The sequence below is a fragment of the Coregonus lavaretus genome (genome assembly GCF_964263955.1).
Source record: "Coregonus lavaretus genome assembly, contig: HAP1_SCAFFOLD_137, whole genome shotgun sequence".
Lineage (NCBI taxonomy): Eukaryota > Metazoa > Chordata > Actinopteri > Salmoniformes > Salmonidae > Coregonus > Coregonus lavaretus.
Genome location: NW_028156980.1, coordinates 288,444 through 303,192, shown reverse-complemented (window position 1 = coordinate 303,192; position 14,749 = coordinate 288,444). Strand labels below are relative to the sequence as shown.

Below are 14,749 nucleotides of genomic sequence, written 5' to 3'. Positions count from 1 at the left end.
ACACACACATGCATATTGATGCCACACACACACAAACACACACACACACACGCACACACACACAGACATAGACACACTTTCACACTCTTCACATTCGCTGCTGCTACTCTGTTTATTATCTATCCTGATTGCCTAGTCACTTTTACCCCTACCTACATGTACATATTACCTCAACTCCCTCAGCTACCTCGTACCCCTGCACATTGACTCTGTACCGGTACTCCTTTTATTTAGCCTCCTTATTGTTATTTTATTGTCTTACTATTTCAATTATTTTTTTTTTAACTCTGCATTGATTGGAAAGGGCTCATAAGTAAGCATTTCAAGGTAAAGTCTACAGCTCTTGTATTCGGCGCATGTGACAAATAAAATGCGGTATGATTTGACAATCAGGACAGTGTCCTCAAAAATTAAAAGTTGTTCTCAAACTGTTTCATTGCAACATTTTATTTTACAAATGAATGGAAAATATTTATTTTGAATATAACTTCATGCTCGTGGGGAGTGGGGGGTGTCTTGATGTCTCTGAAGGGAGGCCCACTGTCTCAGACTTGCAAAACGCCTGGTTTAATGCTAACGTTAGCTAGATAGCTAGGTACCAGCTGAACAAGCCATTACAACGTTAGCTTCCTCAAAACAAACCAGGCCTCATTTGATCCTTTTATGCACATCAATACATGAGATATTAGCACATTGCAACTGTGAATGTTATTAGTCCTGTCCTGCCTGAGTTCCAGTTCATTCTGGGTCTGACACATTCCCTGGCTGCTTACCTTGGCCTGGTCTCACTAGTGTGTGTGTGTGTGTGTGATAATGTATGATTGTTATTTTAGCTTCAGTTCCTCTGCTCCTCCGAGGCAGGATGGGAGACCACAGAGAGAAACCGCAGAGAAAGAGTGTGTGTGTGTGTGTGTGTGTGTGATACGGTGCATATTTACATGGCAAAAGTTCATTCCTGTCCTTTGAAGTGGAGAGTATCAGTGTCTAAAGCAAACACTAAGAAAAGGGTTATGAGGGTGTGTGTGTGTGTGTGTGTGTGTGTGTGTGTGTGTGTGTGTGTGTGTGTGTGTGTGTGAACAACCCCCTTTATCACGATTCATCTCTAAAGTCTCTCCCTCCCTCCCTCCCTCCCTCCCTCCCTCCCTCCCTCCCTCCCTCCCTCCCTCCCTCCCTCCCTCTCTCCCTCTCTCCCTCCCTCCCTCCCTCTCTCCCTCCCTCCCTCTCTCCCTCTATCAGTAGTTTGTCTTACAGCAGAAGACTGATGTACATTTATATTCAGTTTGTTCATTCATATAGACCTCACTCCTCTCTCTCACTTTGTTCGTGTGTGTGCGTGTGTGTGTGTGTGCGTGTGTGTGTGTTTGCGTGTGCGTGTGCATTTGTGTGTATTATCATATGGCAGCAGTCTGAAAGAAACAATTTAAAAAACAGACAGAGGAAAGATAGAAAGAGATACAGAGAGAGAGAGCACACGTTGTATCAACAAGCCTCATACACATTATTAGCTCAACAGACACGTTATTGTGATGGGTGATTTGAAGGAGTCAGGCGCAGGAGGGTAAATCACAGAATACAGAGTTTATTCCGTAACACAGCGTTATGCAGGATAGCATCAAACAGTCCAGTACGCAAAACAGGCGCACTGGAACAAAACAGGCACACAGGGAAAATATACCCCGGCAATACAAAACACGGAGCTCAACCGAGCTACACACTCCTCACATTAAACAATCACCCACAAGACAAGGGGGCAGAGGGAACACTTATACACATACTGATGAGGGGATATGAACCAGGTGTGTGTAATAAACAAGACAAAACAAATGGAATGATGAGATGAGGAGCGGCAGTGGCTAGAAGGCCGGTGACGACGAATGCCGAAGCCTTCCTGAACAAGGAGGGGAGGCAGCTTCGGAGGAAGTCATGACAGTACCCCCCCCCCCCCCCTTGATGCGCAGGTCCAGCAGCGCGCCGGGGACGGCCTGGAGGACACGGGAGGACGCGGAGCAGGGCGAGGATATCCCTCACCGGAACCCAGCACCGTTCCTCCGGACTGTACCTCTCCCACTCCAAGAGGTACTGAAGGCCTCCCACCCGACGCCTCGAATCCAGGATGGAACGGACGGAGTACGCCGGTGCCCCCTCAATGTCCAGAGGAGGTTTAGGGACCTCCCGCACCTCAGACACCTGGAGCGGACCAGCCACCACCGGCCTGAAGAGAGACACATGGAACGAGGGGTTAATGTGATAATCATGTGGGAGTAATAACCTATAGGTAACCTTGTTTATCCTCCTCAGGACTTTGAACGGCCCCACAAACCGCAGCCTCGGCTTCCGGCAGGGCAGGTGGAGGGGCAGATTCCGGGTCGAGAGCCAAACCCGATGACACGGTACGAAAACCGGGGCCTCACTGCGGTGGCGGTCAGCGTTGGCCTTCTGATGATGAACGCCGTGAGCAGCGTTCCACGTCTCCTCCGCGCGCCGAAACCAGTCATCCACCGCAGAAGCCTCGGTCTGGCTCTGGTGCCACGGTGCCAGAACTGGTTGGTAATCTAAAACACATTGGAATGGCGTTAGGTTAGTGGGGGGAATGCGCACGGTGGAGGTACTGTCTGGACTTTCCATCATGGTTGCACCAACGGAAACAGCTAGACACCTACCCTGACACTCTCGCGACCGTGAGAACCCTCTGCGGCCATGAAAAGGTGGGGTTGTGGAGTGCTAACCAAGGAATACCTAATACATCAGGGAAAGCAGGAGACTCAATAAGAAAAAAGGTGACTTGCTCGCGAAGAGTGTCGTGGGTAGCCATGGTGACTGGTGCTGTAACTTCCCTAACAAACCCGTACCATAACGGTCGACTGTCAAGTGCTCTGATGAGGAGTGGAATGGATAGGGGAACCAATGAAATGCCTATACAGTGTGCGAATGCCCTGTCCATAAAGTTCCCAGCTGCACCTGAATCGACTAGCGCCTTACACTGGGGAACTACCATGTGATCGGGAAAGTGGATAGGTAGGGTACAGTGCACAGCAGAGGGCTCTGAACGAGTGTGGGTGTTTGATACCTGGGGTGATGCGAGAGTGCCCTGCCTGCTGCCTCCAGACCCAAAAGAACGCTGACGACATCGTGCAGTGAAATGTCCTCTCGTGCCACCAGAATGACACTGGCGCTGTCGTCCTCCGCTCTCTCAGATCGCCGCTCCACCCAGCTCCTTCAGCTTGTGATCAAAAGTTCGGGCGGGGTTGGAACGGGCAGACCCCCTCCCCCTCCCTGAGACTGGACACCTTCTCCCGCTGCTGGAACAGTAGAGCTCCAGTTAGAGGAGGAATCCCTGGCAGAGAGCAGCTGTCCCGTCGAAATCCTGTGGTTGGGATATATGGATCCCTCTGGGTGCTGGGGTGTGAGTGGCTGGATCCGGTCACCCAGCTGGTCTCGCTTCTCCCAAGCTGGCTAGCATCGTCGAATGCACCTGGACCCGTGCCACGACTCCAGGCATGCGCTCCTCTCCCACTGACTCCATAGCGGGTGGGTGATTCTGTGATGGGTGATTTGAAGGAGTCAGGCGCAGGAGGGTAAATCACAGAGTACAGAGTTTATTCCGTAACACAGCGTTACGCAGAATAGCGTCAAACACCGCAAAACAGGCGCACTGGAACAAAACAGGCACACAGGGAAAATATATCCCGGCAATACAAAACACAGAGCTCAACCGAGCTACACACTCAACAATCACCCACAAGGACAAGGGGGCAGAGGGAACACATAAACGTACTAATGAGGGGATATGAACCATGTGTGTGTAATAGACAAGACAAAACAAATGGAATGATGAGATGAGGAGAGGCAGTGGATAGAAGGCCGGTAATGACGAACACCGAAGCCTGCCCGAACAAGGAAGGGAGTCAGCTTCGGAGGAAGTCGTGACAGTTATTACAAAGCCTCATACACATTATTATCTCAACAGATAACATTTTACATTTACATTTAAGTCATTTAGCAGACGCTCTTATCCAGAGCGACTTACAAATTGGTGCATTCACCTTATGATAGCAAGTGGGACAACCACTTTACAATATATATATATATATATATATATATATATATATATATATATATATATATATATATATATATAAAATTTGGGATGGGGTAAGGGGGGGTAGAAGGATTACTTTATCCTATCCCAGGTATTCCTTAAAAATGCAGGGTTTCAAGTGTCTCCGGAAGGTGGTGAGTGACTCCGCTGTCCTGGCGTCGTGAGGGAGCTTGTTCCACCATTGGGGTGCCAGAGCAGCGAACAGTTTTGACTGGGCTGAGCGGGAACTGTGCTTCCGCAGAGGTAGGGGGGCCAGCAGGCCAGAGGTGGATGAACGCAATGCCCTCGTTTGGGTGTAGGGACTGATCAGAGCCTGAAGGTACGGAGGTGCCGTTCCCCTCACAGCTCCGTAGGCAAGCACCATGGTCTTGTAGCAGATGCAACTTCAATTGGAAAGCCAGTGGAGTGTGTGGAGGAGCGGGGTGACGTGAGAGAACTTGGGAAGGTTGAATTAATAATTGTGTGTCATCTGCGTATCAATGATAGGAGAGGCCATGTGAGGATATGACAGAGCCAAGTGACTTGGTGTATAGCGAGAATAGGAGAGGGCCTAGAACTGAGCCCTGGGGGACACCAGTGGTGAGAGCACATGGTGCGGAGACAGATTCTCGCCACGCCACCTGGTAGGAGCGACCTGTCAGGTAGGACGCAATCCAAGAGTTAGCCGCGCCGGAGATGCCCAACTCGGAGAGGGTGGAGAGGAGGATCTGATGGTTCACAGTATCAAAGGCAGCAGTTAGGTTTAGAAGGACGAGAGCAGAGGAGAGAGAGTTAGCTTTAGCAGTGCGGAGAGCCTCCGTGACACAGAGAAGAGCAGTCTCAGTTGAATGACCAGTCTTGAAACCTGACTGGTTTGGATCAAGAAGGTCATTCTGAGAGAGATAGCAAGAGAGTTGGCTAAAGACGGCACGCTCAAGAGTTTTGGAGAGAAAAGAAAGAAGGGATACTGGTCTGTAGTTGTTGACATCAGAGGGATCAAGTGTAGGTTTTTTGAGAAGGGGTGCAACTCTCGCTCTCTTGAAGACGGAAGGGACATAGCCAGCAGTCAAGGATGAGTTGATGAGCGAGGTGAGGTAAGGGAGAAGGTCTCCAGAAATGGTCTGGAGAAGAGAGGAGGGGATAGGGTCAAGCGGGCAGGTTGTTGGGCGGCCTGCAGTCACAAGTCGCAAGATTTCGTCTGGAGAGAGAGGGGAGAAATAAGTCAAAGCATAGGGTAGGGCAGTGTGAGCAGGACCAGCAATGTCATTTGACTTAACAAACGAGGATTGGATGTCGTCAACCTTCTTTTCAAAATGGTTGATGAAATCATCCACAGAGAGGGGGGGGAGGGGGAGGAGGATTCAGCAGGGAGGAGAAGGTGGCAAAGAGCTTCCTAGAGTTAGAGGCAGATGCTTGGAATTTAGAGTGGTAGAAAGTGGCTTTAACAGCAGAAACAGAGGAAGAAAATGTAGAGTGGAGGGAGTGAAAAGATGCCAGGTCCGCAGGGAGTCTAGTTTTCCTCCATTTCCGCTCGGCTGCCCGGAGCCCTGTTCTGTGAGCTTGCAATGAGTCGGCAAGCCACGGAGCAGGAGGGGAGGACCGAGCCGGCCGGGAGGATAGGGGACATAGAGGGTCAAAGGATGCAGAAAGGGAGGAGAAGAGGGTTGAGGAGGCAGAATCAGGAGATTGGAGGGAGAAGGATTGAGCAGAGGGAAGAGATGATAGGATGGAAGAGGAGAGAGTAGCGGGAGAGAGAGCGAAGGTTGCGACGGCGCATTACCATCTGAGTAGGGGCAGAGTGAGTAGTGTGTTGGAGGAGAGCGAGAGAGAAAAGGATACAAAGTAGTGGTCGGAGACTTGGAGGGGAGTTGCAGTGAGATTAGTAGAAGAACAGCATCTAGTAAAGATGAGGTCAAGCGTATTGCCTGCCTTGTGAGTAGGGGGGACGGTGAGAGGGTGAGGTCAAAAGAGGAGAGGAGTGGAAAGAAGGAGGCAGAGAGAAATGAATCAAAGGTAGACGTAGGGAGGTTAAAGTCACCCAGAACTGTGAGGGGTGAGCCATCCTCAGGAAAGGAACTTATCAAGGCGTCAAGCTCATTGATGAACTCTCCAAGGGAACCTAGAGGGTGATAAATGATAAGGATGTTAAGCTTGAATGGGCTAGTGACTGTGACAGCATGGAATTCAAATGAGGAGATAGACAAATGGGTCAGGGGATAAAGAGAGAACGTCCACTTGGGAGAGATGAGGATTCCTGTGCCACCACCCCGCTGACCAGATGCTCTCGGGGTATGCAAGAACACATGGTCAGACGAGGAGAAAGCAGTAGGAGTAGCAGTGTTTTCTGTGGTAATCCATGTTTCCGTCAGCGCCAAGAAGTCGAGGGACTGGAGGGTAGCATAGGTTGAGATGAACTCTGCCTTGTTGGCTGAAGAACGGCAGTTCCAGAGGCTGCCGGAGACCTGGAACTCCACGTGGGTCGTGCGTACAGGGACCACCAGGTTAGAGTGGCAGCAGCCACGCGGTGTGAGGCGTTTGTATAGCCTGTGCAGAGAGGAGAGAACAGGGATAGACAGACACATAGTTGACAGGCTACAGAAAATGGCTACAATAATGCAAAGGAGATCGGAATGAAATGAACTAAATAAATAAATAAAAAACATCTGGGAAAGCGAGAGAGCGGGGCCTCCCTCACATACGTTTCACTGAAACACTCAAATATAACTCTCCCAACTTCCACTTTAGAAATTATAATTGTTGTAAACTACAGCGGTTCAATGTTTTCTAGGAATAGACTAACTTAGTTTATTCAGCTAGCTAACTTGGTACAGTATTCTTCCGTGAAAACCATCCAGGGCACTGAATCCTATGACGCCATAGCCAACTAGCATGCCAGCCTCCAATAACACGGTTTAGCACCAATACTTGGTTACAACAAAGCACCAGTGTGTTAACACGCCAAGCAGATCATTTGTGTCCGTGTCTAACGTTGTGTAAAGTTTTGGGTTAGTTTTGCAGTTTGAGTGAGTCCGTCGTCAACTTATTCAGCCAGTTAGTTAGCTAGAATAGTTAGCATACTAGCTAGCCATTGCTCTCTGCCAACGAAAAACACCCTCCTCCGACGGCACGAACACACAGAGAGAGCCAAGCTAACGTTAACTAGTCACCCATGTCCCGAATTCCCTTGAACGACTCTGGTTACCAGTATGTAAAAACAAAAAACAAATGCAGGTTATAACTTACCCTTAGTAGCTACTGTTAGCCAGTTAAGTGCAAAGCTAGCCACTGAATCGATTCAGCCAGTTCGCGTCTGTTCGCTAGGTCGTTCCAGCTATTGTCTAGTTAGCTATCCAGGTAGCAACAAGCTAGCTACATTTCGAGTACAGTAGCTACTAACTACCTAACGTTAACGCTTCAGATAATGAGGTTAGAAAAACAACTGAATGGTAGGCAGCTAGCTGGCATAATTAAAGGTACTCTTAAGCGTGAAATAACATTGGAAACAACTATCCACAGTTGCTAATAGTTACCAGTAGCTACCCGAATACAATACTTATCTACAATAATAACCTACAATAACCTACGATAACCTACAATAACTACCTAGATAAACTACCTACAATACCTACCTACAATCTAAATACATGGTTTAAGCTTTACTCGACACCATATAAGCCAAGCTTACCTCCCGCCAGAGAGAGACACAACCGCACCCGAGACTGCAGCATACTGTAAACTATGGTGCATTGTGTGAAAATTGCTGTATTTCAAATGGTACTGTAATTCCACCCCACAAAATACAGTACTGTATCTTTAGAGCATCAAAAACCACTAGGGGGTGCATGGTATTGTTGTTTCTGACACATATTTTGAAGCGTGTCTTCTAAGAGGCTATATTGGACAGGGCCCCATGTAATGTATAGGGGTCAGATTGGAGTGGCACCAAGTCTTAAATCTTAAATGGTTGAGCATTTTGCCATATTCTTTTGGTCTGTTTCGCCCTGTAGTCGCTGGCAGTTTGGAAGCCTTTGTTAAGGCCTTTAGAAATGCAGGTGTAAATCACCAAATATTCATTAATAGGCTTGTAATGTGTAAACACTTTACCTAGCAGCAAACCTGTATGCACCAATCCCTTGTAATTACAGTAAAATACAGTGAAATACATTCATTCATATTATGGTAACATTGACTTTTTCTCTTTACAGAACAATACAATCAATTTTACGGTATTGTACTGTGTGTCATTAAACAGTACTTGCTTTTATACTGTATTTATATTACAGAAGAAGTACTGTCCTATGAAAGATATAATTTTACTCGCTACCGAGCTGCCTGTAAGATACTGTCAAATTCATGGCAACCTCGTTACAGTGCAGCTAGCCACATATTAGCAAAACGGTTAGCATCGTCATTCACTAGCTAGCACAACATATAGCTATCTACACGTAGCACACCATATATAGATAGCTATCTACACATAGCACACCATATATAGCTAACTAGCTACATGTAGCACCACATATATAGCTAGCTAGCTACATGTAGCACAACATATATAGCTAGCTAGCTACACATAGCTCAACATATATAGCTAGCTAGCTACACGTAGCACACCATATATAGCTAGCTATCTACATGTAGCACACCATATATAGCTAGCTAGCCACACGTAGCACAACATATATAGCTAGCTAGCTACATGTAGCACAACATATATACAGTAGCTAGCTAGTTACACGTAGCACACCATATATACAGTAGCTAGCTAGTTACACGTAGCACAACATATATACAGTAGCTAGCTACATGTAGCACAACATATATAGCTAGCTAGCTAGAGATACTCCACTGATACTACACTGACTTTCGGCAGAACAGGCAGCTGCTTCATGGAAACAAATTAATTGTGATTTAATGATAATGTTACTAGGTACAGTGGCTAGATAGCTATCTTATGGAGGAAGCATTTAGTGTTAAGCACTGTGTGCACTTGCAATCCCTGCACTTACCATCCCATTTGTCTCACATGAGGGTGATTGGCTCAGCTAGCAAGCTAAAGTTAGCTAGCTAGCTAATGGGCGATTTTGGTGCACATTATAAAACTTAAGAAATAATGCTCCTCAGTAGCTAGAAAATAGTATTATTATGCAGATTTATTGAAGCTGCAGTTTGTCGGGCACCCAGCAGGCGGTACCTATTGTTCCAGCAAGCGAAGGAATAGAGATACAGTTGAAGTCGGAAGTTTACATACACCTTTGCCAAATACATTTAAACTCAGTTTTTCACAATTCCTGACATTTAATCCTAGTAAAAATTCCCTGTCTTAGGTCAGTTAGGATTACCACTTTATTTTAAGAATGTGAAATGTCAGAATGACAGTAGAGAGAATGATTTATTTAAGCTTTTATTTCTTTCATCACATTCCCAGTGGGTCAGAAGTTTACATACACTCAATTTAGTATTTGGTAGCATTGCCGTTAAATTGTTTAACTTGGGTCAAACGTTTCGGGTAGCCTTCCACAAGCTTCCCACAATAAGTTGGGTGAATTTTGGCCCATTTCTCCTGACAGAGCTGGTGTAACTGAGTCAGGTTTGTAGGCCTCCTTGCTCGCACACACTTTTTCAGTTCTGCCCACAAATTTTCTATAGGATTGAGGTCAGGGCTTTGTGATGGCCACTCCAATACCTTGACTTTGCTGTCCTTAAGCCATTTTGCCACAACTTTGGAAGTATGCTTGGGGTCATTGTCCATTTTTATTTTTTTATTTTATTTCACCTTTATTTAACCAGGTAAGCCAGTTGAGAACAGGTTCTCATTTACAACTGCGACCTGGCCAAGATAAAGCAAAGTAGTGCAATAAAAACAACACAGAGTTACATATGGGCTAAAAAAATAAAATAAAATAAAAAATAAAAAATAAACATAAAGTCAGAAATACAACAGAAAATATATATACAGTGTGTGCAAATGTAGCAAGTTATGGAGGTAAGGCAATAAATAGGCTATAGTGCAGAATAATTACCATAGTATTAACACTGGAATGCTAGATGTGCAAGAGATTATGTGCAAATAGAGATACTGGGGTGCAAAAGAGCAAAATAAATAACAATATAGGGATGAGGTAGTTGGGTGGGCTAATTTCAGATGGGCTGTGTACAGGTGCAGTGATCGGTAAGGTGCTCTGACAACTGATGCTTAAAGTTATTGAGGGAGATAAGAGTCTCCAGCTTCAGAGATTTTTGCAATTCGTTCCAGTCATTGGCAGCAGAGAACTGGAAGGAATGGCGGCCAAAGGAGGTGTTGGCTTTGGGAATGACCAGAGAGATATACCTGCTGGAGCGCAGACTACGGGTGGGTGCTGCTATGGTGACCAATGAGCTAAGATAAGGCGGGGATTTGCCTAGCAGTGATTTATAGATGGCCTGGAGCCAGTGGGTTTGACGACGAACATGTAGTGAGGACCAGCCAACAAGAGCGTACAGGTCACAGTGGTGGGTAGTGTATGGGGCTTTGGAGACAAAACGGATGGCACTGTGATAGACTACATCCAATTTGCTGAGTAGAGTGTTGGAGGCTATTTTGTAAATGACATCGCCGAAGTCAAGGATCGGTAGGATAGTCAGTTTTACGAGGGCATGTTTGGCAGCATGAGTGAAGGAGGCTTTGTTGCGAAATAGGAAGCCGATTCTAGATTTAACTTTGGATTGGAGATTCTTTATGTGAGTCTGGAAGTTGAGTTTACAGTCTAACCAGACACCTAGATATTTGTAGTTGTCCACATACTCTAGGTCAGACCCGTCGAGAGTGGTGATTCTAGTCGGGTGGGCGGGTGCTAGCAGCGTTCGATTGAAAAGCATGCATTTAGTTTTACTAGTGTTTAAGAGCAGTTGAAGGCTACTGAAGGATTGTTGTATGGCATTGAAGCTCGTTTGGAGGTTTGTTAACACAGTGTCCAATGAAGGGCCAGATGTATACAAAATGGTGTCGTCTGCGTAGAGGTGGATCTGAGAGTCACCAGCAGCAAGAGCGACATCATTGATATACACGGAGAAAAGTGTCGGCCCAAGAATTGAACCCTGTGGCACCCCCATTTGGAAGACCATTTGCGACCAAGCTTTAACTTCCTGACTGATGTCTTGAGATGTTGCTTCAATATATCCACATAATGTTCCTTCCTCATGATGCCATCTATTTTGTGAAGTGCACCATTCCCTCCTGCAGCAAAGCACCCCAACAGAATGATGCTGCCACCCCAGTGCTTCACGGTTGGGATGGTGTTCTTCGGCTTGCAAGCACCCCCTTTTTCCTGCAAACATAACGATGGTCATTATGGCCAAACAGTTCTATTTTTGTTTCATCAGACCAGAGGACATTTCTCCAAAAAGTAAGATATTTGTCCCCATGTGCAGTTACAAACCGTAGTCTGGCTTTTTTATGGCGGTTTTGGAGCAGTGGCTTCTTCCTTGCTGAGCAGCCTTTCAGATTATGTCTCTATAGGACTCGTTTTACTGTGGATATAGATACTTTTGTACCTGTTTCCTCCAGCATCTTCACAAGGTCCTTTGCTGTTGTTCTGGGATTGATTTGTACTTTTCACACCAAAGTACGTTAATCTCTAGGAAACAGAAAGAGTCTCCTTCCTGAGCGGTATGACAGCTGCGTGGTCCCATGGTGTTTATATTTGCGTACTATTGTTTGTACAAATGAACGTGGTACCTTCAGGCGTTTGGAAATTGCTCCCAAGGATGAACCAGACTTGTGGAGGACTACAATTCTTTCTGAGGTCTTGGCTGATTTCTTTTGATTTTCCCATGATGTCAAGCAAAGAGACACTGAGTTAGAAGGTAAGCCTTGAAATACATCCACAGGTACACCTCCAATTGACTCAAATTATGTCAATTAGCCTAACAGAAGCCTCTAAAGTCATGACATAATTTTCTGGAATTTTCCAAGCTGTTTAAAGGCACAGTCAACTTAGTGTATGTAAACTTCTGACCCACTGGAATTGTGATACAGTGAATTATAAGTGAAATAATCTGTCTGTAAACAATTGTTGGAAAATTTACTTTTGTCATGCACAAAGTAGATGTCCTAACCGACTTGCCAAAACTATAGTTTGTTAACAAGAAATGTGTGGTGGTGTAGGCTAGTACATACAGCTTGGTGGTGCAGGCTAGCACATACAGCTTGGTGGTGCAGGCTAGTACATACAGCTTGGTGGTGCAGGCTAGCACATACAGCTTGGTGGTGCAGGCTAGTACATACAGCTTGGTGGTGCAGGCTAGTACATACAGCTTGGTGGTGCAGGCTAGTACATACAGCTTGTTGGTGCAGGCTAGTACATACAGCTTGGTGGTGCAGGCTAGCACATACAGCTTGGTGGTGCAGGCTAGTACATACAGCTTGGTGGTGCAGGCTAGTACATACAGCTTGTTGGTGCAGGCTAGCACATACAGCTTGGTGGTGCAGGCTAGCACATACAGCTTGGTGGTGCAGGCTAGTACATACAGCTTGGTGGTGCAGGCTAGTACATACAGCTTGGTGGTGCAGGCTAGTACATACAGCTTGGTGGTGTAGCCTAGCACATACAGCTTGGTGGTGCAGGCTAGCACATACAGCTTGGTGGTGCAGGCTAGCACATACAGCTTGGTGGTGTAGGCTAGCACATAGAGCTTGGTGGTGTAGGCTAGCACATACAGCTTGTACATACAGCTTGGTGGTGCAGGCTAGCACATACAGCTTGGTGGTGTAGCCTAGCACATACAGCTTGGTGGTGCAGACTTGCACATACAGCTTGGTGATGCAGGCTAGTACATACAGCTTGGTGGTGCAGGCTAGCACATACAGCTTGGTGGTGCAGGCTAGCACATACAGCTTGGTGGTGTAGGCTAGCACATACAGCTTGTACATACAGCTTGGTGGTGCAGGCTAGCACATACAGCTTGGTGGTGTAGGCTAGCACATACAGCTTGGTGGTGTAGGCTAGCACATACAGCTAGTACATACAGCTTGGTGGTGTAGGCTAGCACATACAGCTAGTACATACAGCTTGGTGGTGCAGGCTAGTACATACAGCTTGGTGGTGTAGGCTAGCACATACAGCTTGGTGGTGTAGGCTAGCACATACAGCTTGGTGGTGCAGGCTAGCACATACAGCTTGGTGGTGCAGGCTAGTACATACAGCTTGGTGGTGCAGGCTAGCACATACAGCTTGGTGGTGCAGGCTAGTACATACAGCTTGGTACATACAGCTTGGTGGTGCAGGCTAGCACATACAGCTTGGTGGTGCAGGCTAGCACATACAGCTTGGTGGTGCAGGCTAGTACATACAGCTTGGTGGTGCAGGCTAGCACATACAGCTTGGTGGTGCAGGCTAGCACATACAGCTTGGTACATACAGCTTGGTGGTGCAGGCTAGCACATACAGCTTGTACATACTGCTTGGTGGTGCAGGCTAGTACATACAGCTTGGTGGTGCAGGCTAGCACATACAGCTTGTACATACTGCTTGGTGGTGCAGGCTAGTACATACAGCTTGGTGGTGTAGGCTAGCACATACAGCTTGTTGGTACATACAGCTTGGTGGTGCAGGCTAGTACATACAGCTTGGTGGTGCAGCCTAGCACATACAGCTTGGTGGTGCAGGCTAGCACATACAGCTTGGTGGTGCAGGCTAGTACATACAGCTTGGTGGTGCAGGCTAGTACATACAGCTTGCTGGTGTAGGCTAGTACATACAGCTTGGTGGTGCAGGCTAGTACATACAGCTTGGTGGTGCAGGCTAGCACATACAGCTTGGTGGTGCAGGCTAGTACATACAGCTTGGTGGTGCAGGCTAGCACATACAGCTTGGTGGTGCAGGCTAGCACATACAGCTTGGTGGTGCAGGCTAGTACATACAGCTTGGTGGTGCAGGCTAGCACATACAGCTTGGTGGTGCAGGCTAGCACATACAGCTTGGTGGTGCAGGCTAGCACATACAGCTTGGTACATACAGCTTGGTGGTGCAGGCTAGTACATTCAGCTTGGTGGTGCAGGCTAGCACATACAGCTTGGTACATACAGCTTGGTGGTGCAGGCTAGTACATACAGCTTGGTGGTGCAGGCTAGCACATACAGCTTGGTACATACAGCTTGGTGGTGTAGGCTAGCACATACAGCTTGTACATACTGCTTGGTGGTGCAGGCTAGTACATACAGCTTGGTGGTGCAGGCTAGCACATACAGCTTGGTGGTGCAGGCTAGTACATACAGCTTGGTGGTGCAGGCTAGCACATACAGCTTGTTGGTGCAGGCTAGCACATACAGCTTGTTGGTGCAGGCTAGCACATACAGCTTGGTGGTGCAGGCTAGTACATACAGCTTGGTGGTGCAGGCTAGCACATACAGCTTGGTACATACAGCTTGGTGGTGCAGGCTAGCACATACAGCTTGGTACATACAGCTTAGTACATACAGCTTGGTGGTGCAGGCTAGCACATACAGCTTGGTGGTGCAGGCTAGTACATACAGCTTGGTGGTGTAGGCTAGCACATACAGCTTGGTACATACAGCTTGGTACATACAGCTTGGTACATACAGCTTGGTACATACAGCTTGGTACATACAGCTTGGTGGTGCAGGCTAGCACATACAGCTTGGTACATACAGCTTGGTACATACAGCTTGGT

General features: G+C 47.0%; 1 protein-coding gene across 1 annotated transcript in view; it reads right to left on the bottom strand.

Annotated features, from left to right (window-relative positions):
• Nucleotides 1-12,787, bottom strand: part of LOC311125957 (DNA (cytosine-5)-methyltransferase 3A-like) — a gene marked incomplete at its 5' end in the record, with an annotated part of 134,603 nt that extends 121,816 nt beyond the window's left edge. Inside the window, one exon of the mRNA XM_084199983.1 lies at nt 12,233-12,787. Coding sequence (XP_084056109.1) covers nt 12,233-12,787 — 555 coding nt within the window. The remainder of the gene's footprint in view (nt 1-12,232) is intronic.
• Between the last annotated feature and the right edge of the window lie 1,962 nt (nt 12,788-14,749).